Below are 22,204 nucleotides of genomic sequence, written 5' to 3' on the forward strand. Positions count from 1 at the left end.
TGTCTGTTTAAGGTAAAGATGAATGGGTATACTACGCTGTGGAACGGAGACACTACTGCTTTAGGAATTCTTTTTACTGTAAAACTGAAACTCATTGAAAACTGGCATTTAAATGAAAATTGCTCGAAAACCGCAACGAAACCGTGCTTTGTGGCTTATAAACTTATAAATGTTGGGTAAAAAATCTCTAACCGTCAAATAAATGTTTCAACAGTCTTAACTCACATATTATCCAAAATTTAAAAGCTACGCAATGGTGTTTATAGGCATGTAACAGACGAACTAATACGCCGACGTCTCGAACTCGTATATAGGCGTAAATCTTCACATGCAGCTAGAACAGTCCCACTCTTTTAAACCGGCGTAAACTATTGCAAGCCTCCTCGAAATTTGTATACAACAACTCGATTAATTTAGTTCCATATATGTAGCTTACAGTGGAACTTCAACGTGTTTGGAACTATTTGTTTCAAACTTCTAAACGTATTCCTTTTAATTGTCGCGTCACAGTGACATCATAATTAGAGCGCGGCTTATGCTCGGTAACCAGTGATGCGTGGTAACCGCCACTTCTCACGCAAAACAATGGTCAATTTGAAAATCTATCCGCTGGCTTAAAAGATAAAGGCATTAGGTGCGCCGGCATTGGACAAAGCACTTAGTGAATGAAGGATATTTTACAAGTTGTGACATATGTAACTTTTTGGGTAATAATTTTTCTAGATTTTCCTAGTTCCTGAGCTTGCATACGATTGATACAAGCGCCCACAATGGTATATAGCAGCGACGAACCTCAAATTAAATCTTCTTGTCTCTAAGCATAAGACGAGCCATGCGCTGGATAATCATAGTTGCTACTTTTATTTTAGTAATAATCCCATTAAATGGCAGCTATATGATGAGGTACTAGTAGTATAGGGTGGGGAAAGAAGACATTTCCATTCTATTTTTTCGGCCAATTAAGTAGTCAACAAAGAACATTTAAAGAATTATACAACCATATCCTCACGACTTCAATAGACCGTTGTTAAGTGTTTAAAACATCACGATCGTGATATGTGGATATTATGTGCTAAAGGTAAACGAGCTCCCATCTTTGCACACCCCACTATATATTAATCTATAGACGTCTATTAAATGGCTTACTATGTCGTCCAAAACGGTCTAGACTCCAAACTCTATATAGTTAGAGGACCTCAAATATAGGGCTAAATATACAAGTAGGCCAATATATATTATATATGACAGAGATCATACTACAATAAACAAATCATCGCATTGAAAAGATAAGGTTTGGCGATAAGATTAGTTGCAGATATAGACTTTAAATTATCAGACTTAATTTTATATTAATGTTATTATAACAGCGTTTATCAAAGTTGATCGTGACTATTTTTGGTATTTCTTAGAGGAAAATGCACTCTGTATTATTCTTATACTCACAATTTGGGTATTAGAATAAAATGCTAAGAAACGATTCTCGTTCGGAGAAAATTTGCACGCGATTTCTGGTTAACTTTCTGCAATAAAAATAAAGTTTATATTAAAAATATGTATCGGGCACGGCTTTTTGTTAATGTTAATCTATTGGCGCTTTGTTAAATAGAATAACAAATAAAAAAAACATGAAAAACAAATTTTCTTATCAGTTTCAATATAAATATCGCAGAAGATTATTTTAGTTGATGAGCCGTAGTATATAGTATAGTGTGGGGGGAGTAGGGTGGGGTTAGATGGGACACCTTTAGCACATATTATTTAAATATCCTGATCGTGTCTTGAACAATTAACAACGGTCTATGGGAATGTTCTTTATTTACTACCAAATGCGACGAGAAAATAGAATAAAAAGGTGTCCCATCTCCCCCCACACTACTATATAAAATGAATACAGTCGTATCATATGGGCTGCCATATTTGCATTAAAACGAACGAAAAAAATGATGTTTGCTACATTTTCAGCATTAACGCTTGGGCACCCTCTCGCGGGTTTTTAAAATCTAATTATACTGACACTTGAAGCTGCTACAGATCAGAAAAATATGAGTTTATGTCTCATGCTCGCTAAATCGTTTTGTTACATGCGGGTGTTTTTATACACCTGACACATATGGCGTATTCATACACTTCGTGCTCATTATCAAGTCATAAAATGGGGACATTATAGAAGTTATATACAGTATATTAATCACATCACACTCAGTCGCTGGGTAACATTTTTGACAATCGTGCGTCTGGTACATGACTAAAATATGTGACAAAAATCCGCTAAAAAATAAATTCCGCCACGAAACTGTAAAATTCAAGACATAACGCTCCTTTTGTGTATTCTAAAGGTATTTAGTTTGTTTGCAATGTAAACAAAACCTAATGTTTCAAATTATCTCACGTTTCTATCTGGTTTTGACATAAAAATAACATTAAATGCCAGAGGCTCCGAGGTATTGTGACGTCAGAAATAAACTTGTGACGCATTTGGACAACGATCGTCTATGCAAATTCAACCTCTAACGTAAACATGACAGACAGTCGAAATTTCCTGATAATTAAGCTATTTCCGTCTATGCTAAATGCACCGCTGAATAAACCAAGCACATTCCGTTAGTTTCATTACGTCAATCGACACCGCAAAATAAATTTTTAATTTTAGGTTACAAATAAAACGGTTTAAAAAGCGTCTAAAGGACACGTTATGTTGTTTCGGATTTTAACAACTCGGCGCCTTGTGCAACGTTACTGAGTGTAAGACGATAATTTAGGAACGGAAACGATTGCAAATTCGTTCTGGCAGGCTAGCACGCCACAGTGTATTGTGCTTGCAGCGTAATTGCGTATCCTCACGATTTTAACTGCTATTGGCGTATTTTAACATGTAATTAAAAGTTTTTAAAGCGATAAAGTTTAGTTTTTTATGTTAGTGACGAGTTAACTAAAATTAAATATTGGTTTAAAGTTTAACTTAACTTTTAAAAGTAAGTTTTTCTTAAGTCGGACATTTTACTTGGCGCGTGGATATTTCGAGAGAAGTTTAAAAAAAGTTTTTCGAGAGAAAATAAAACAAAAAAAAGGTAGGCTTAACATGTAAACAAATATAAAGCAACCCAGAGATAAGCGAAGTCTGCCGTAGCTTTATTGCAACGAGTTGACGACGTTGTTAAAACTCCAGTAAATTTAATAGGACTATTATCGTCTTGCAAAATTTTCGGAGCATATTATTATAGCAATTAAGCATACGTTGCTGATATACGATGTTGATTAAGTTTGCCATAAGTTAACGCAGCCTTCGCTTCAGCAAACTACTGATTAATTATTACCTTTTTTTCGTCACGTGTTTTCTGAGCACTTAAAACAATGTTTTGACTTCGTATTCGTACCGCATATGCACTATTTTATAATATGTTGAATTCTATATGGACGAGGCCCTATTGCGACGCGTAAAATAGCCATAACCAAAATAAAAGTTTTGAGATTACTATTTTTATTTCACAGTTCAGGCTAACAGTTTCTTTACTTATAAAATGGGGAAATTCTACTTTTGTGTTACGTTGTCAATTTTACTGAGGTTTGCAGCATCAGTAATGACCACAAATACAACGACATTCCACCCAACAGAAGCCACAATGACCCCACAAACAAGTAATGGTATCACTTTACAAGATTGCCCTCGTATTTGTGCTCTCAGGCTAAAGGGCACTCGACTAAAGGTAAAAACATACTTTATAGTTTAAGAATTTCTTATCCAATGGTGACAACTTTAGATACTTCCTAAACGAAAATGAACTCTTTTAGTGTTTTATACTCACAATTTAGGTATAGGAACTTTTCAACAAGAGCTAGTAATTTAAAACACGGCTTTTCAAACTTTTTGCTTGTGCACCTTGATTAATTTTCTAAAATTTTCCACGAACCCTTTCGGGTTAATAGTTTAAAATAAGAAGTAGTTTGTGTAAAATTAGTATTACTCTCGGTGACCCCTGAAGTTTGTTACCCCAAGTTTGGAAAGCCTGATTAAAAAAATTAAACCCTTTTATTGCTGCTACACCTATACTAGCAATTGAGTTGCTAATATTATAGTGGTACACTATCCATTCCTGGCTTATTATGATATTTAAATTTTCATGCCTGGTAGTTATAGTAACTAACCTATTTAGTTGGGTAGATTACTGTGTTCCAATTCACAGTCTATTATTAGGGTTTGGCCATGGGTGCTAATTAAGGGGTAGTACAATTGACTTTGTTGGTTAGTGTTTGCAAGCACCTTCGCAAACTTATTCTCTTAAGCTAATAAATATTACTAACCAGGTTTAAATGACCATAAATAACTTTTTACAAGTAGCCTAATGTAAAACTGTGGCTGAATTTCAAAACTACAAATGGTATTTTAATGCAGTAGGCTATATATAGTTGCGCTACATCTGGTACTCGCTTTATTAAAAGCCTTTCTTTACCTAGTTTATAAGTATGTGATTACTTTGGTATTTTTTAGAGTTATTTAGTGGTCAATAAATATTAATACATTGCATTTTAATGAAGTAACTGAAGCCTAGTTATCTGCCATGCTACTCATGCACTTCTATTTGAACAAGCAACAGCTTTGTATAGTAGCTCACTAGCTGTATGTAAATGATCAATATTTACTTTCAACAAACATGAAAAATATCATCTGGCAGCCTTCTACTCAGGGGAACACCATGGGGTTTCCCCAACAGATGGTTCCCCTGAGATACAGCACAAAAATGTGAGACTGCTTAGATTAATGTAGTAGGTTTTCCGGCCGAATGACATTTTCTATTAATTGTTATTTTATGTTGTTTTTATAGATGTTTCCCCCTTACCACTCATGCATGAAAGAATGTACAGGAACATGGCCTGTAGTTCCAGGTCTGTATGTTTAATATATAACTGGGGGGCAAGATGGGACACCTTTAGCACATAATATCCATACATCCTGATCGTGTTTTAAACAATTACCAACGATTTATTGGAGCCATGAGAATACGGTTTTATAATTCTTTAATTGTTTTTTTGTTTACTACCAAATGGGACGAGAAAATGGAATAAAAAGTGTCCCATCTTCCCCCACCCTAATATAAATCCAAGTGTGTGGTATTGTATAACATTGATCATAGTTGTGGTAATAACGACTCAATTACAATAGTGTGTTAGGAAAAGGAAAGCAACTGTGTCTATATTTAAGGAGAAATTAAAGAACGGAAATAGTTCGAGCTTAATAAGTTAACGGAAATAGTTCGACCTTAAGTTAAGCAACAGTAATGTTATGTCTGTAAAAGCAAACACTAGTCAATTGCCAAACAGAAAAATATAACTTACAATTAGAAAATACAATTAAAAAAAAACAATGAGAAAAATGCAATCAAACAACTGAAACATATTGATCTTAGCTCAATGCACTTAAATACAACATATCCATGAGCAACAATAGTGTTATCTTTTTAAAACCTTATACTAATGAATGACCTGTAGCATTACATTTGTGCTGAAGCCTAGAATTACTTGCACAAATTATATTAATTTACGCTGCCAGACAGCTTAATAACAAGGCTGTTTCAATGTATATTTATTTTCACACATACCCAGGTCAATGTAGAATTCAAGCCAGTGTTGTAGACTCTAATTCCAACCCTGTTTGTGCACCAATAAGTGTGAATACATCAGAAATTGGAGTTTTTGACCCAGTCCAACAGAAAACGCTTGGGTACGCAGTAGTATCGTGGCTGCCATGCCCGTATGGGTTAAGGGATGCAAATGGATTCCAGGTATTTTGTACATGTATTGTAACTGTTTTATTTTGTAATGGGGCAAGACTGGCCTACATCTCAGGTCCCATGGTGTGTCACACTGTAGGACCCCACCCTATATATTAGAATTGGTGTTATAGGACCTATATTGTGAAACTGAGAATAGCAAAAACACACCAACTAACTGCAATAATTATTTTATCCACAGAAACAAATTTGAATTATACTCTCTCTTTTTCTACCAAACAAAAATATTTAATATACCAAGCAAAATTCCAAGATATTACATCAAAACAATTTATGTTAAAAGTCTTGGTACCTTGTGTCTTATACAAACAGTAAGTCAGTAGTATTTGCCCTGGCTTTTATGATACCATACCATTTACTACCATAGGACATAGACTTTACAGAAAATTTGTTACATATGTTACAACAATCTTTACTTCAGGTTATCATACAAGCAATAACATCCGTACACTATGAACAGGACTGCCATAACTTAACACTAACAAGACCATTACAAAGAGAGGACGCACAGGTACACGGTTAACTGAGTTTCAATTGATTTTGAGGTTTCATTATATTGTTAAAATAATAACAAATTACAGCTACTAAGACTATGTAAAAATTTTCGACTGGCAGGTTTATTTTAATATTTTAGTTGTTATTTGAACTTTGCCGAACAGTTTGAAATATAAAAGTAGTAAAATTTTTTGATAAAATGCGGTGTTTCGCAGACGCTTCTGTGTCTGCAGTCAAGTTTTATGGCTTTTACATTTGTGTAAACAGAAGCGTACCAAAGCCAGACTTGTCTGCGAAAACAACATCTTTTTATTGACCATTTATTCTGAATGAGTAGGGGATAGGTTAAAAACAAAGTAAACAAAATATTGAATCTTAATAAACAGTGTTTATTCATTAATTCAAACCACAAAGTAAGCTTTGCAGTGACTTTGACTTAATAAATCACGTTCTGTGCTATTTTGTCACCCCTGGTTTAAAAAATAAGTTTAAAAATATTTATGTCAACCCTGTTTTAAAAGTTGGTGTTAAATTTCACCTCAGGCAACCATAACGCTACACCTCTGCTCTACTGTATTATAAAACCAAATAAAACACTCTGTATTATAATTTATAACGGCTGTCATTTTGGGGCCCTGCATGGATAAAACAAGTTACATTCATTTATTCATTCTAATTTTCCGTCAGAATATTAACATATATATAAAGGTATTTGTAGCTTTTGATGGCATTTGTTAAAAGGTCAAGAACCCCTATCCTAGCTTGTTTTTATGAATTTAAATATTTACAGATACGCTTTAGTGTATTGTCCCATCTTCCCTTAATACCGGATACAGAATACACGGTTGAGATTCGTAGTTTGCCGATAACACCAAACAGTAATTATGCTTCTGGAAGATTCACTTCAAAAAGTAAGACTATTACAACATAGTATCTAAAGTGATGTATTGTATTTGTGTATAGTTAGCTTAAGTGGTGCAGCCAGGGGGTTTAGGGTATCGCGACCCCCCCATTTTAAACCAAAAAATTAATTAAAAATTTTTGAACTTTTTTTGATTAAACCCCCCCCCCCCCTAATTTATTTTCCGCCTGCGCCACTGGTTAGCTTTATAATGGGGATTTGTTATATAATGATATATGTTGAAAATCTCCAAAATGTAACGTAGTTCTCCTATAAAACGATTTTTTAAATGAATACCAAATAAGTTTTGACTAAATTACTTTCAAAATTACTCTGTATGCTTTCATTCTGAAAAAATATTCATCTAAAATCCAAATTTGCGAAACTACTTTTAAAATATAGATTTTGAACTCAATTTTTTAATTTCAAATTAACATGTTTTCTTTTACTAGGGTCAGATATAATTGTTACTGTTTAAAACGGTCAAAAACATTTCATCACTTAAATTACTTACTTTTTAAAAGTAAAAAATTAAACCCAAAATTTTACCATTTATTTAACTGACGAATAAATTATTGCATTTGCCTAAGGGCAGAAATAGCGTCATGATTTTGAATCCCGTGCCAGCACGTAACGACTAAGAAACACCTTATGTTTACATATCACGGTGTAGGATAACCTGACAGAAACCCAAAGTGTTTTTTTAATTTTGTAAAATTTGGATTTAATGTGAATTTAGAAATTTTCGTTTTGATGTAATAATTATGGCCAAAATAAATTTCCATGCAAAACAACTTAATCTTAATCCATATTATGGTTAAAAATTAAAATTGACATAATATTCAAAAATGTTCTATTTATACACAGAACATTTATAAAACACACTGTTTTTAGACATTTTTACATATAATGGTTCTATTTCTATCATTTTTTTCTGTTTAGTGCGAAATTTTTTTTTAAAGTTTTTAATTATTTCCTTATAAACTCAATCTTCAGAATGTTTGGAACTAAACGGACAAACTAACTGCAGATGTGGTGAGATACGTTTATATCTATTTTAACTACTTTATATTATCTCCATTAATTATTAAAGCGTCTCGCTTGTTAGTTTGATTTTAAAAACCATCAAGCACATACTGCCATTTACCCTACTGCTGTAGCTAGCAGGCTTAAAAGTTTTGAAACTTTCCTTTTGGCAAAAAATAACCATTGATTATTAACACCAACATTATGTCTGCCATATTAACTTATTAGGATATTATCTCGTGTGAATTTTTTTCCACAAAAGCAGTGTCGAAAAAAATGACTTCCTAAATTCTAAACTAACCACAGCCTTTGCAATAATCAGTTTAAATATAATGTATATATATATTATACACAGTGTATAACACCACTTTTTACTGATTTTTAAGAGAATTTTTAAAACTGTTTCTAACAAACATCTGGTTCAAATTTAAAATTATTCCGATAAATAGAATATATATATATAGTTCGTTGCTGGTAAACAGACAAGTTTTGTAATGCTTTCCTACATAAGTAATATGCTTAGCACCAACAATTAGGATGAACCTTTATATTTTCTCACTGAACCCCTCAACCCCTCAAGCAAGATTTGTAAAGTCATAACACAGTGTCCTGTGTTTGCTCCCATACCAAAAAATAATTAAGTTGCCAATCATTTTTCTGCAATAAAAAATATCTGTGTAATTCAAGTCATATAACCATAGTGTCTGGCATCTATCATTTTTCTACACCGAAACATAATTCAATCAACAACCTCTAAACACAGGCAACACCTTGGATTCATTACAACCCCCCACCATGACTGTTAAAGGATACAGCGTTACAATGTCAATCCCACAGTTGGCAAGCTGCTACAAGTTTCGTTACTATCAAGCAGAACTTGCATATTGGATGGGTTTAAGTCATAGCTTTCCTTCTACTTTCTTACGCAGCAACAAAGAATATATCTACAGTGTAAGTATGAAGACAGTATACTAATAATGTGTATTATGTTACTTTCGCTACCAGGCAGGTGTAAAATAAATAATCTTTTCGGCTCATCTTATACAAATAGTGTATATATATTTTCAATGCTCGCATGGGTGTATGTGTCCTTGGGCAAAACACTTGGCGGACACTCCAACCAGGTGGTCACTAAATGGGTTGTATGATTATACATATAGGCTGCTACATTTGCATTGAAACTAACCAGAAAAAAACAAGGTATATCCACCTTATACAATAAATCCAATGCAAGAAAATTGCTTATAATAAACCATAAATACCACTTATTACAGTGTATGTGTCCTTGAGCAAGGAAATTGCTCCAACCCAGTGGTCACTAATGGGTTGTCTAAATTATTACCCATACATAAAAAATGAAAAAATCACCCAAAAAATGATCACTCACAAAGTAACATACGTGGTAACTCTTAAGCTGGCACGAGGTGTTAAACCTTTATAATGTACCTTAACACCCGCAGAGTGAGGAGGTGTTGGAACATACATTTGCTCCCGTATATAACTCTGCAAGTGGTCGTGGCTATGTGGGTTTATACAGCAGCTTTTTCCAGGGAGATTTTGAGGAAACAGACATGTTCTCTATGTACAGGGATTTTGAAATTAAAGGTAAACTTTATGTTTTGTACAATTGTAAATCTATGTCACAATTTTACTGATATTTGGTAGTAAAGGGGGGTTGCTAGAGTTTTCGTTGTAATGTGGGAAAATATGTGCCTGTTAAAATGCGCATATTTGTACAACGATGCATGTGTTTTCAGTTGAGAAAAATTAACGGTAAACCACTAAACTCTAAGTTTTGTACAATTGTAAAGTCTAAACTATTAAATGTCAAGTAGTAGCTGCTAAACAAAAGGTTTATAAAAGCCTAAACTTTTTCATGCAATTTTCGAAAAAATTTTTATTTTTTGATTTGCACATTTTATTGGGAAACATTAGAAAAAATGTTTTTTATTAATATAGTAAACAGGGGGCCATGGGTGTTGAGTGGCCCCAACCATAAAAGGTTGACAAACATCATTCTATTTCTATCTTAATATTACTTTAATGTTATACCATATTCATAAACACTCATTAAATTCAATTTGTATATTCATTTACTTTACTTTTGCATAACTTATACTTCATCTGCATTGATTAATTAGGATATGTATATTCCCCATACAACTACAGTTTTAAATATTTAAATGCCATCATGCAATAAGATATTCAGCAAGCATTTAAAATACTTGAAGACAATGGCCCAATGGTTTGTATTGAATACTTGAATGTTTAATCCCACAACTGCCGCTGAATATTTAAATTTGAAATTGCAACCAAAAATAAACTTATTTGATCTTATATACATTCAAATTGGAAGCATTTCTGAACTAATGCAAAACTTGATTTGATATTCTATATTAATGCCATATAAAGTATTTCACTCATGTTTCTGTCTTTTTGACCAAATATAAAACCAGCAAACCACTTCTAAATTTCTCCCTTTAATTACAACATGAGAGCATTTATAAAAACTTAACAAAAATAAAAATGTTCCCCAAAGATTATAATTTAAATTTCATTTTCTTGAATATCTTTTTTTGCAGCATGGGAGCCACCTAAGCCAACCATAGAGACTCCTAATACTAGGATAGTGGACGTTAAGTTCGAGCCAGCAAATTCTTCCTATCATATTCTCCATTACATGGTGCGCTTGAACAAGCATGACCCACAATACAGTAGTATTACAATTTACTCCACACTTGAAGAGAAGAATGTTTCGGCCACGAATGTAAGTATGTGCTTGTAACTTATATGGGCGGGGTTGCGAAGGTATTCAGGCACGCATGGTATTTAGGCCAGAATTAGCCTGTTACCCTAACATTGTTGTATTTCCTGTTATATATGGGTGAGGTAGTCTTTAGGCCCCAACATTGTATATGTATGCAGTACTTTCTAAACTATATGGGCTATGGAACTGTTATTTGCGCCAGAGTTGGCCCATTGCTTACACTGTATAAATATACACATTCTACAGTAAGGCATGCCAGGGGAGCTGTTACTTAGGTCATATTTGGCCCATTACTCCAAATATAAATCATTTTATTCTTAATGAGTGAAGTCTTACATTAAAATATTTGCCATGAACATGTAATTTAGAGTTTGCACATTGTGTAAGTGACACGTTTATGTATAAATAGTGAAATTGAACAACGATTTTAATCACGACATTCGGCATGATAGTTTTTGGTATTTGAAACTTAAATTTCTGGGTAATGGGCCGACTCTTAAACAACTCCCAAAGCATGCCTCATTGTATAGAATAGAACATGAATATACAATGTTGGGAAAATGGGCCAACTCTGGCTAAATCTTAAGTTTAATTGCATGGAATCACTAGCATAAAACAGAACTCTATTTTCACTAAGAAAGATAGAAAAACACAATTATTTAATACCAACTTTGCCCCAAAGCTGCTAAACTTGTGTGTTGTTACAAACTTTTTTATATAAAAAAAGGAATTTTCGAGAAATTATATAAATTAGTAATAAACAAATGGTTTAATTACTTAATTAATGTAATTTAGCTTTTTCTCAATTTAAATCAACATAAAGATTACGTAAACAATCAAAAAAAAGAGAAAAATTTGATATAAAATTGTTTGAAAATTAAAGTAATGGACAAATGTGGCTCAAATTACTAAAGAAATAATCTTTTTATTTTTAATTAGAATCAACTTTGTATAAAGATAAGAATATTACATAAGCATTTCAATCCAAAATTGAATAATTTTCAATCACTGTTTAGTCTTCCATCCCCTCATATTATCTCTTCAATAAAATAAAGGAACGGAAATCTTTAAAGAATAAAACTTTTCTGAGAAGTAGTTTTGGCGCGAATATTTCCCGCGTTTTCCAACAGACAACAATGGGTTCATCAAAGTTTGCAGAAGTTTCTGCAGGGGGTTCGTACACATGACAGTTTTTGTTTATTAAACATAGTTCAAATTTCAATTGAAGAAGTAATTTAACCAGAAATTGTGTTTGATCCCAAGAAATACTGCCGCAAACAATACCAATCAAAAAAGATAAAAATGTTTTTATTATATCTAATTATTTTGTTGGTTGTTGATAAACATAGCAAAAAAATTTAACTAGAAAAAGTTTTACCAAAAGAAATAATGTAAAAAGGTACCAAAGTAGAAGTTAAATCACTTTATAATAGAACTGCAACAAAAAGTGCCCTAAAATAGGGATCACGATGCAAGTATTTAACTTGACAATACTTAACTATTTACTTAACCAACTGGCTACACAGTTTCATTTACCAACATCTTATATAACCCGTATAATTTATGAAACAGCGTCTTTAAGCTGGTAATTTAATCAAGATCTTGTTACTACTTCCTTTACTTAAGGATGGCTGCTTACCAGATGTTTTAAACAAATGTCTCTCTGTGTACAATACACTCAAAAGCATTATATCACTACAAGGGATTTTAGTATCCAATATAATGCTAATATAATTAGAATATGTAATTTTAGACTGAAAATAGAAAAGGGAATAGAAAAGTTATGATATGGATAAATAATTACCTGTTTGTCTAAAATAATTGTAACAACACATTAAAAGTTTAAACTAATAAAAAAAATCATTACAATCAACCAAAATACCAAATGCTAGTTTTATACAAACATAAATATCCAAAACCTAACTTATATTTCTACAACTACTACTGTCATTGGTCTTTAAAAAAAAATTCAACAACTTTTTTGAAAATTTACAGATTATGACAAAACAATAAAAATGATGACAAAACAACAAGAAAACAATTCGGGGAAAACAATCATAGTCATTATAATGAGTTGTATCAAACATTAAACAAACACAGAATTTAAATTAAAGTTCTTTAAAGCAACAAGACCAAAATATACTTCCTGTTCATACGTGCGTTAATTTTAAATTACTCATGAGATGTCATTTTATATAACGTGTTGATAATTGTAATGCATTTACTCATAATAACAATTATGATGTCACAACACAAATGTTTTGCATAATTTAAACTTCTAATGTGATTCAAATCAAGTCAATACTTTGTTGATTATTAGCATAGGTATATTAAGGGGGGTTAGACATAGAACATCCGACTAAGAAATCTTCAAACTTTTTTGAAACTAATGGGCTAAATAATAAATATAAAACACAAGGCTCACATGCAGTCAATTAAATTAAAACTAAGTCGTTTAAAACGACTTCTAAAGTAATGTTTTAATTCCTATATATCAAAAATTGCCCAATATTTTGCAATCTATATTATCTCATATATACACAAAGCATGAATTAGTTTGCATTATATTGATAAATACACAGATGATAGAGTAATTAGTTTGCATTATATTGATAAATACACAGATGATAGAGTAATTAATTTGCATTATGTTAATTAATTAATGTTGCAATCATTCAGCAAAATGCATATTGCAGCGTCCTTATATTAGGCTGTATTCTAGGTGTATATGCATATGCACAGACTTTCTGGTCGGTTTAAATAGAAACAGAACCTTAACTAAAGAGGTTTTAGTTTTTAATCTAAAACATTGGAAAATAAAGACAACTTTGTGATATGTATATGGGGTGTAATGGTTGTATTGGAGAATGTTTTTCAATATATATAGCAGGGTGGGGAAGATGGGACGTCGGGGAAGATGGGACATTGGGAAAGATTGGACATTTTTTATTCTACTTTTTCCTCCTTTTCGATAGTAAACAAAGAACATTTATAGAATTATAAAACCGTGTCTTTACGACTCCCAAGGGCCGTTGTTAATTGTTTAAAACACGATCAGGATATTTAAATGTTATGTGCTAAAGGTGTCCCATCTTCCCCCACGTTACTATAATACAAACAGTATTAAAATATTTGGAAAACCCTTACATAAACTCTATCTACAGATAGAAGAGGGTTTTCTCAAAGTTCGATATTACGACTTACAGCCAGGTGTATATAGTGCACAGGTGAGTTATTACATCATAAAACAATTCCCCACAAACCTCACATATGTAAACTGCCAGGCATGGTGTAAGTGTCTATATTCCGGACATAATATATATGTAGGGGCAAAATGGGACGTGTCGGGAAAAATGGGATAAATGTGGTCTTAACCCCTTACTCACCGTATTATAGTTACCTTTGTCACTTATATGTATATGCTTTTAAATTACCTATATAATATATATAGATACTTCTGTCAATTTGTAAGAGTAACACATTTTAATATGTTTAATAAGATATCTATGTTCAGGTGCGAGAAATTCGACAGAATGTCGATTTACCGAGTCACATGCACGACAAGTCACGCAACATCACGTTATTTGCCGACGCAGTGTACGGAGAATATGAAACATTCACAGTGCCCTACCCATATGCGACAACACAGACAACAAGTATGTGCCATAATAAGAATATTATTGTGTTTTGAGAATTTGGTAATCTACGAAAACCTAACAGATCAAAATCAAGTCCAACCAATTGTTATATAAGAGATAAATATTTCGTGTAAATGATATACTGACTATAATAGATACATATAAATAACGACTGTTTGTTTTGTAATGTAGTAGGGTGGGGGAAGATAGGACACCTTTTCAATCTATTTTTTGTCTGTTTGGTAGTAATCAAAAAACATTCAAAGAATTAAACTGCATCCTCGCGACCCCATAGACCGTTTTTAATTGTTGAAAACACGATCAGAATATTTGGATTTTATGTGCTAAATGTGTCCTGTCTTCCCCCACAATAATATATTAGTTTTTGTTCATATCCAGGTTTTTCAACATTTTTCTTAAGTAGTTTTTACTCCTAACAGGTTTTTACAACTGTCAATTTGCTGCTAATTCCTTCTCTTTGTTGTTTAAATTAATATGATCTTATTACTTAAACTGATAAATAAAATTTATTTTTAGCTTAAATAAGTTTTTGACAATATTTGTACAATAAGTAATATTATTTTTATAAACAACAAACAATTTACCCTCAGTGTTATATACATCATGCTGGTAACAGATTTTATCGATTAAATGTCAAAAAAATCGAAATAATCGTTCGTTTCTCGTTACATGCTTCACATAACGGATTAATTATTTATAGCTATGGCTCTAACAGTGGGCGTGCCAGTGTCGTTACTTCTAGCAATCTTAGCAATCCTGGCTATTGGAAGTCTTTACTTATGGAAAGCTGGTAAGTTATAGGCAACAAACCTGGGGTGGCAGGGTGGGGAGGTCTACCCTAGAATTTTCTGCATAGGTAAACTTTATGTAACTGAATGAATGAATATAACTTGCTTTAATCCTCGTGTGGCCGGAAAACTGTTATAACACAGGTTCACACCTTATGCCAGCTTACAAGTTACCATGTATGTAACTTTGTGGGTGATTATTATAACAACAAAGTTGGATTTATTGCCCAGAAATGGCTATCCCTGCCTTCCCTGTGTTTGAAAAGTTTAGAGCCTACAGATTGGCTTAAAAACCTGTGCAATTAAAATTAAATATTCTGTGACAAAATAGACATTAGACAACGTTTTAAAGGGCTGAGTTACGAATTAGTGACAGATATAATATTTACGAGCTGGGATACCAAGAAATTCCATGCTTTATTTTCACTTCCCAACCCCTTGCTGAGAATTGAATTAAATTGAAATATTGGATCCATTGTTACATCACATACGCCTGTGTTGCCCAATAATGATGTTTGTTTACATCACTGAATGAAGAATTCTAGTATTTTATGCTTGAGTAACTTTAAAACCTGACTCACTACTAAAACACTCAGCCATTATTAGCTGGTATTATTAGCTTTAAAATGCATCCAAAATTTCTTTTTAAATTCTTAGATATATTTATCATACAAATATAAACTTTTTAGGAATATTACAATACAGAACCCCAATTAACTGAAAAGTCGTAAACTCTTTAAAACTTGGGTTATGACCCATCATCTCTGGCATAAATTTCATGGCATTCAATGCTATAGGATTTCACCCATATAGAATAGAATGTGCATATTCAATGTTGAGGTAATGGACCAACCCTGGCCTAAATCCCAGGTCCCATGGCATGCCTTGCTGTAAGACCTCACTTATATAGAATAGAATGTGCATATACAATGTTGGGGTAATGGGCCAACTCTGGCTCAAATACCAAGTTCCATTGTGTGCCGGGCTGTAAGATTTCACCCATACAGAAAAAGCCTTAAATGGGCTGTACGTTTTATAATTTACAGCCCATTTATGACAAAAACTTCACCTATTTATGATAGAAACACTTTAACACCAGATTTAATTTACAGGCCATTGTGGAATAGCACGCAGTTACATGCCTGGTTCAATGATTAAATGGTTAGACTCACAAACTGTCGGCTCCATGCTCATGAGAAGTAGAAACGTCTTGTTGGTTTGGCAGAATGATGTTAGGTCTACAGAACTGCAGGAAAAACATGCAGAAGTTATAAGGTGTGTGAAGATGTAACTTATTTATAAATGAATGTAACTTGTTTATCCTTGCATGGCGGGGCAACAACAGTTGTTATAACAATGGTGTTCTGTTTCAAACACCTTGTGCCCGCTTTGAAGTTGCCACATTGGTAACTTTCTGGGTGATTATTTTTTTGAAGATTTTTTTATTTTTATGCTGACAATTTAAACAACCCATTAGTGACCACTGCTTGGAGCAATTGCTGTTAAGTGGTTCGGGGTTTGCTTCTTAACTATAACGTATTGGCATTGGGTAATAGCTCAATACTTTACAGAAGTTGTTAAAAACCTAATGGTCACTTATGGGACTTCCAAATTGTAAGCCATATGAAAAAAAATAAAATATACCATTTGATTCAGTTTTATTTAAACAAAACTTTATTTAAATAAAACAAATATACAAAAATTTGCAATCAAGTCTAATTCCCCCCACTTTCCATGCACTTATGCCCATTTGATTATTTAAAAATCAGAAAAAAATGGTTTATCATTGCAATCCACATTCATAAATGTGGCTTTTATGAATAAAATACAAATATAACTGGTAGCCCTATTTTATGTTTTAACATTTTTGTTTAAATTTAAACTTCTCATTAAAAAGTGGTTTACCAATAAATTAATATTTAAATTTTTCTTCCCCAACTTTAATTATATTGCAATTATAGGAATGTAATTCAAATCTTATTATGCAACAATAGGCCTTTGTGGTGTTGTTAGGTAACAATAGAGATCATATAATAACAAGTCACTGCCCGACAATTGCCAGGTGCGTTCTATACGTGATAGCTTGTCGCCATAAATAATAATTTCCAATAAAAATAATAGAAATAATAAAAGCTTAAGAACATTTGGGTTAAGTGACCTTTAGTAACCTCTGTTGCGGCCCAAAACGTGAGAATTATATTGTGGGTGAAAGTAAATCATGGCAACTAATCGTGACGCAACTTTGGATTGTCGCAACTTGACTCATAAACTACTTTGGAGAAACTTAAATTCGTGAGATTTTTAAAGAAAAACAAATTCCTGTGGTTTTGGATGGCAGACGCTTCACCAAACTATAAACACAGATGTTTAATCACTTTTCAAAATGTTAATTAAAACAAAACATGTTTTCAAATTTAAGTGAAGTTGCATTTAACCTAACTGTCCTAACAACAGAACAATGTTTTAGGTGTTTTTAACATAATATGACTATAATTATACCGTTGAGTATAACCATTACTATTATAAATACGGGGTTTAACAGCAAAAGGAAATTCTTTGAAACACGCAGGAAATAAAAACAATTTTACAAAAAAGTAGCAATTCAAAAATTTTGCCGTTTTTTAATCCTATTGAATTTTCGATCCGATTTACGCATAACTTTGTTTCTCAATGTAAACACAGACATCATATAATACCCACAGGCATTTTGCTGCTTATCTACGGAGTGTTTGCGGTCTCAACATTATACTTGATGTCTACGAAGAACCTCAGCTGATCTCTGCCGCCTCCATGTGGATGCAAAACTCGTTTGAACAAGCGGAGTTCGTGTTGTTTATTTGTCCCCATTATAACGTGGACGAATATAAAGACAAATCAGTCGGGGTGGTTGGTGATTTTGGTAACGCTTTCAGGTGGGTTTTTCTCAGTGAATTTTACCATTTTTTGTATTTTACAAAGATTTTAGGCATATTATTTGCAGCCAATGTTTAAAACACATGAAGTTTTTCATGCAATACTTTAGGGTTTATGCCATAGTTGGCTCTTTACCCAAAGTTAAAGGCTTTGTGTTATTGCTTTTAGGTTGGTTTATGTCTTTGGATTTTGTTAATATTTTCATTGTAAAGTGAATTTATTCTTATAATTTATAATAGATATTACACTGATTAGAGTTATTTAGTTTCTTTTTTAATATTTTTAAATCCAATTTTCGCTATTTCTAGATTTCCTAATAGATTATTAATTTTGGATCCTTGCTACAATTACAAATATATTTGAATATTGTGTTCAAAAAGGATACTTTATGTCTGTGCATTAAATGTTTTTTACACAAATTTTTGTTTGTTTTTTTCACCTTCTCACAACCTCATAACCCCCATTATTATGTCACAGATACATGGAAAACCAAATCCGCGACAAAAAACGTTACGTCACGGTGCTGTTGCCCTATGCTGACATCGAGTGTTGGCAAACAAACAAATGGTTACAAAATATGACGAGAGTTTATAAAATAATGGACCAAATCGAAGATCTATATTTCCACATACAAGGTGAGGAAATAAAGTGAATTTAATTTTATAAAAATACATATTCTGTTGTATATGGTTACGTTCCTGTATTAATAATAGTTTCTTTAATCCTATATGAAAGAATAGCCTATTCTGTTTTATATGGATACGTTCCTATAAAATTAAAAAAATTGATTTGTCTCTTTTATGGTAGCTGAATTAAATACATTAAACTTTATGAAAAACTATTCTGTTCTATATTGACAGGTTTCTATTTTATAATAATAACTTTTGTTAGTTTCCTCATTCTATATAAAAAGATATTCAGTTCTATATGGATAAGGTTCTTCCTTAAATATTGACTTTTATTTCTCTCTTCAATTACAGAAGCAGAGATTAATTAATATTAGTACAAAAATGATATAGTGACAAAACAACAGTTAGATTCCAAATAAATTTCTAATAAATTTTCTAAATAAATAAAGTAAATACAGCTGCTTTCTAAATAAAGTTAAGGCCTTATATTGTGCAAGTCAAATGGGGCCTTTTTAACCCCTAGCAGTCAGTATTATAGAATAATCAATAAACCTAATATGTTTTATTTCCCACTAACCAGAACGCTCCAAGCTGAATTTCTCTGGTCGTCACACGGTGGAGTATGTGAGCAAGGCAGATTACGTTCGAACGAAAGAAGGTCGAGCGTTTCGTGAAGCTGTGTTGAGATTCCGTGATGTCATGAATCAACCTATTGTGATGGAAGAAACAACTGAAGTGGAAGGTTTGTCATGTCATAAGCCATATAGTGATGTCATAAGCCATATAGTGATGTCATAAGTGATATTGTGAAGTTTAAACTTGTTAGGCAATATATGAATATGTTTGTGTGTATGGGGAAAAATATGGTCTTACACTATAAATTGGCCAGGAAAAATGCAGATTAAAAAATAGTTGGTTCAAGTTAGACATAGAACCCAGTGTGTTGGGGCAATAGACTTATTTTCCATGTTTTATATGTGCCTCGCTAAAGACCCTAATTTTATAGATCTAGTTGTTCAATGTTTACTAATTAATTTAGTGCAGATAAACCCAGCAATGCCTGTCCACCCTGCCACCCAAGGTTTTGAACCTATGCCCATTACTTAAAGATAAGACAATGGTTTAACCATGTTAAACCATATTTTACCCAATTATCCATCATAGAGTCTGATGCCCCCGCCAAGCGTATGCAAAAGGGCTTTAATTACAAACAAATGCCTGACAGCAACACCACATATATTATCTTTTCTAATAACTGGTCCTATATCTTATATTTTACCTTGTCGTTTATCACAGAGTCTGATGCTCCCGACGAGCAAGAGCAGATCTCGATGCTTATGATTGACATTATACCCCCCCAACCTCTACCACCACCGTGTGGTCAAACCGATCGTTCGATCCATCTTGCTCCACCACCCCCACTAGTGGAAAAACCTGAGGAAGAAATACGATTAATCAACGCAGGATTAACTAACGTAGAACCGTGCCCCTTTCATCGTGAGGGGTATTTCCCTAGTTACCCCCATTCACAACAAGCACCCACAACTTTTTTGGAAGTACCCGAGCAACCCTTGGAACAAAACATAACTTCATCTGACCCGGACTTAAGCTGCGAGATAAACTTAAGAGACTCGGTGGGATCAGCATGCGAGATGCCGTTTAGAACAGACAGTGGTTTCGGATCGATAAAAGTTTGAAAAAAATAGTCGAAAAATTGGAAGTTCAAAATAAGTATCAAGTGAAACAAATTCAGCATATTCGTTCAAGTGGTGGCAGGTAGATAACTTTGAAACTGAAAGTTCAAGTTCAAGTTCAGATACTGAATATTGGATTTGTGGGGTTTTATACCGTCTATAAAAACTAATAGTGCATTTGAATATTGCCTACACAGTTCTATTCTATATGGGTGAGATCTTTCAGCGAGGCGCGCCATGGGACCTGGGATGTAGGCTAGAGTTGGCAACTTACCCCATAACCAATGTGAGATATTTTTGAAAAATTAGAAATAATGAGATTAATATTTAGATAATTGGACAAAATGTTGGTATTATTTCAAAAATTGTAGTTTTCTTTTGAAAATGCATATTATAACGTCTCGTTTTAACTAATATTTAAAATATTTGAGTTACGTAGTAAAATAACCTGCATTATTATTCCTAAACTTTTAACAAAGTTTAAAATATTAGTTTTAGGTTTCAGAGAACAAATGTACGTAGTTATTGTTCAAAATAAGACAACTTGTAAAGTGCAATTGAGATTAAAGATGCAAAATACATAATTTACTGATATTTTTTCACTGCATTTCGTTCCCATTAACTCAAGTTCATGCCCAATTATTTATTTTCGAGAAAATTCTTTCTTTTAAAAATTCTGCTAATTTTTCGGTTCCAGCTCGATTATTAGTTCATTGTTACTATTGTTCTATTGTCAAATAATCGCCGTTCTTTCATTTTATTCTTTTCTTTTTCTTAAATTTCTGTTTCCGTGCGGTACAACAAATAATTTGATGACGTGTCAACTATGACGTAATATTCTAAGTTTGTGACGTAATAAAGAGTTCCATTTTCCCCATTGTTATTTTGCGCATAATACATGGTGATGTCATAATGGTGCTGCAGTGTTTACAGTTGTAATAAGAAGAAGGCAACTACTAAAGTGTTGCCAGTGAAAAAAATAAAAAGTTAGGCAGGTAACACTGCTATAGACACTGATATGCGTATGTGTCGTTTGGTAGGACGCTTAACGGTCATTGCTCCAACCAAGTGGTCACTAATAGGTTGTAGCACCCTGGGTGCCAGGAGTAAAATGAGCTAACTCTGGCCTAAACCGTATTGCGTGCCATGCTGTAGGGCCTTACCCCGGTCAAATAAAACACAGCCAAATGTGTCTGGGGTACAACGGTCGAATGCTTGCCTTGCAACTATAGGATTACAAGTTCGAGCCTCACAGTCGCAATTAAAAGCCGCAACGTCCATAAAGGTTTTGGTTTGGGCTTCCCTAGCATTGTTTTATTATAACCGTGGCTGGATTTTCAGGATCGGAGCTTATAAAATTACTAGTTATTTTAAATGAAAAGCAATCACGCGACTCGAAAAGAAAATTACTGATTGTTAATAACACGGTTAGGAAATATGGGATTTTATGTACTAACGATTACCGTCCTACTTCACAGTACTATATATATATTCACAAACATTATTTGCATGAATAATTTGAGAACACGAATGACGTGAAAAACTG

General features: G+C 32.9%; 1 protein-coding gene across 1 annotated transcript; it reads left to right on the forward strand.

Moving 5' to 3' along the window:
* The first annotated feature begins 3,066 nt into the window (after positions 1-3,066).
* LOC149736020 (uncharacterized) lies at positions 3,067-21,575 on the forward strand. The gene is made up of 17 exons (XM_089878713.1): positions 3,067-3,704; positions 4,821-4,881; positions 5,599-5,777; positions 6,208-6,297; positions 7,072-7,192; positions 8,179-8,217; positions 8,972-9,159; positions 9,669-9,813; positions 10,791-10,975; positions 14,140-14,202; positions 14,490-14,631; positions 15,335-15,424; positions 16,535-16,697; positions 18,125-18,334; positions 18,813-18,970; positions 19,545-19,706; positions 20,261-21,575. Exons 1-17 carry the CDS (start codon positions 3,519-3,521, stop codon positions 20,659-20,661), a joined length of 2,583 nt encoding a protein of 860 aa, XP_089734839.1. The 5' UTR covers positions 3,067-3,518; the 3' UTR covers positions 20,662-21,575.
* Positions 21,576-22,204: the final 629 nt, after the last annotated feature.

The sequence above is a fragment of the Ciona robusta genome, chromosome 5 (assembly GCF_009617815.1).
Source record: "Ciona robusta chromosome 5, ASM961781v2".
Lineage (NCBI taxonomy): Eukaryota > Metazoa > Chordata > Ascidiacea > Phlebobranchia > Cionidae > Ciona > Ciona robusta.

Coding starts and splice junctions, on each gene's coding strand:
- LOC149736020 (XM_089878713.1), top strand. CDS start 3,519: ATGGGGAAATTCTACTTTTGTGTTACGTTGTCAATTTTACTGAGGTTT. Junction 3,705..4,820: donor TAAAGGGCACTCGACTAAAG/GTAAAAACATAC, acceptor TTGTTTTTATAG/ATGTTTCCCCCTTACCACTC. Junction 7,193..8,178: donor TGGAAGATTCACTTCAAAAA/GTAAGACTATTA, acceptor CTCAATCTTCAG/AATGTTTGGAACTAAACGGA.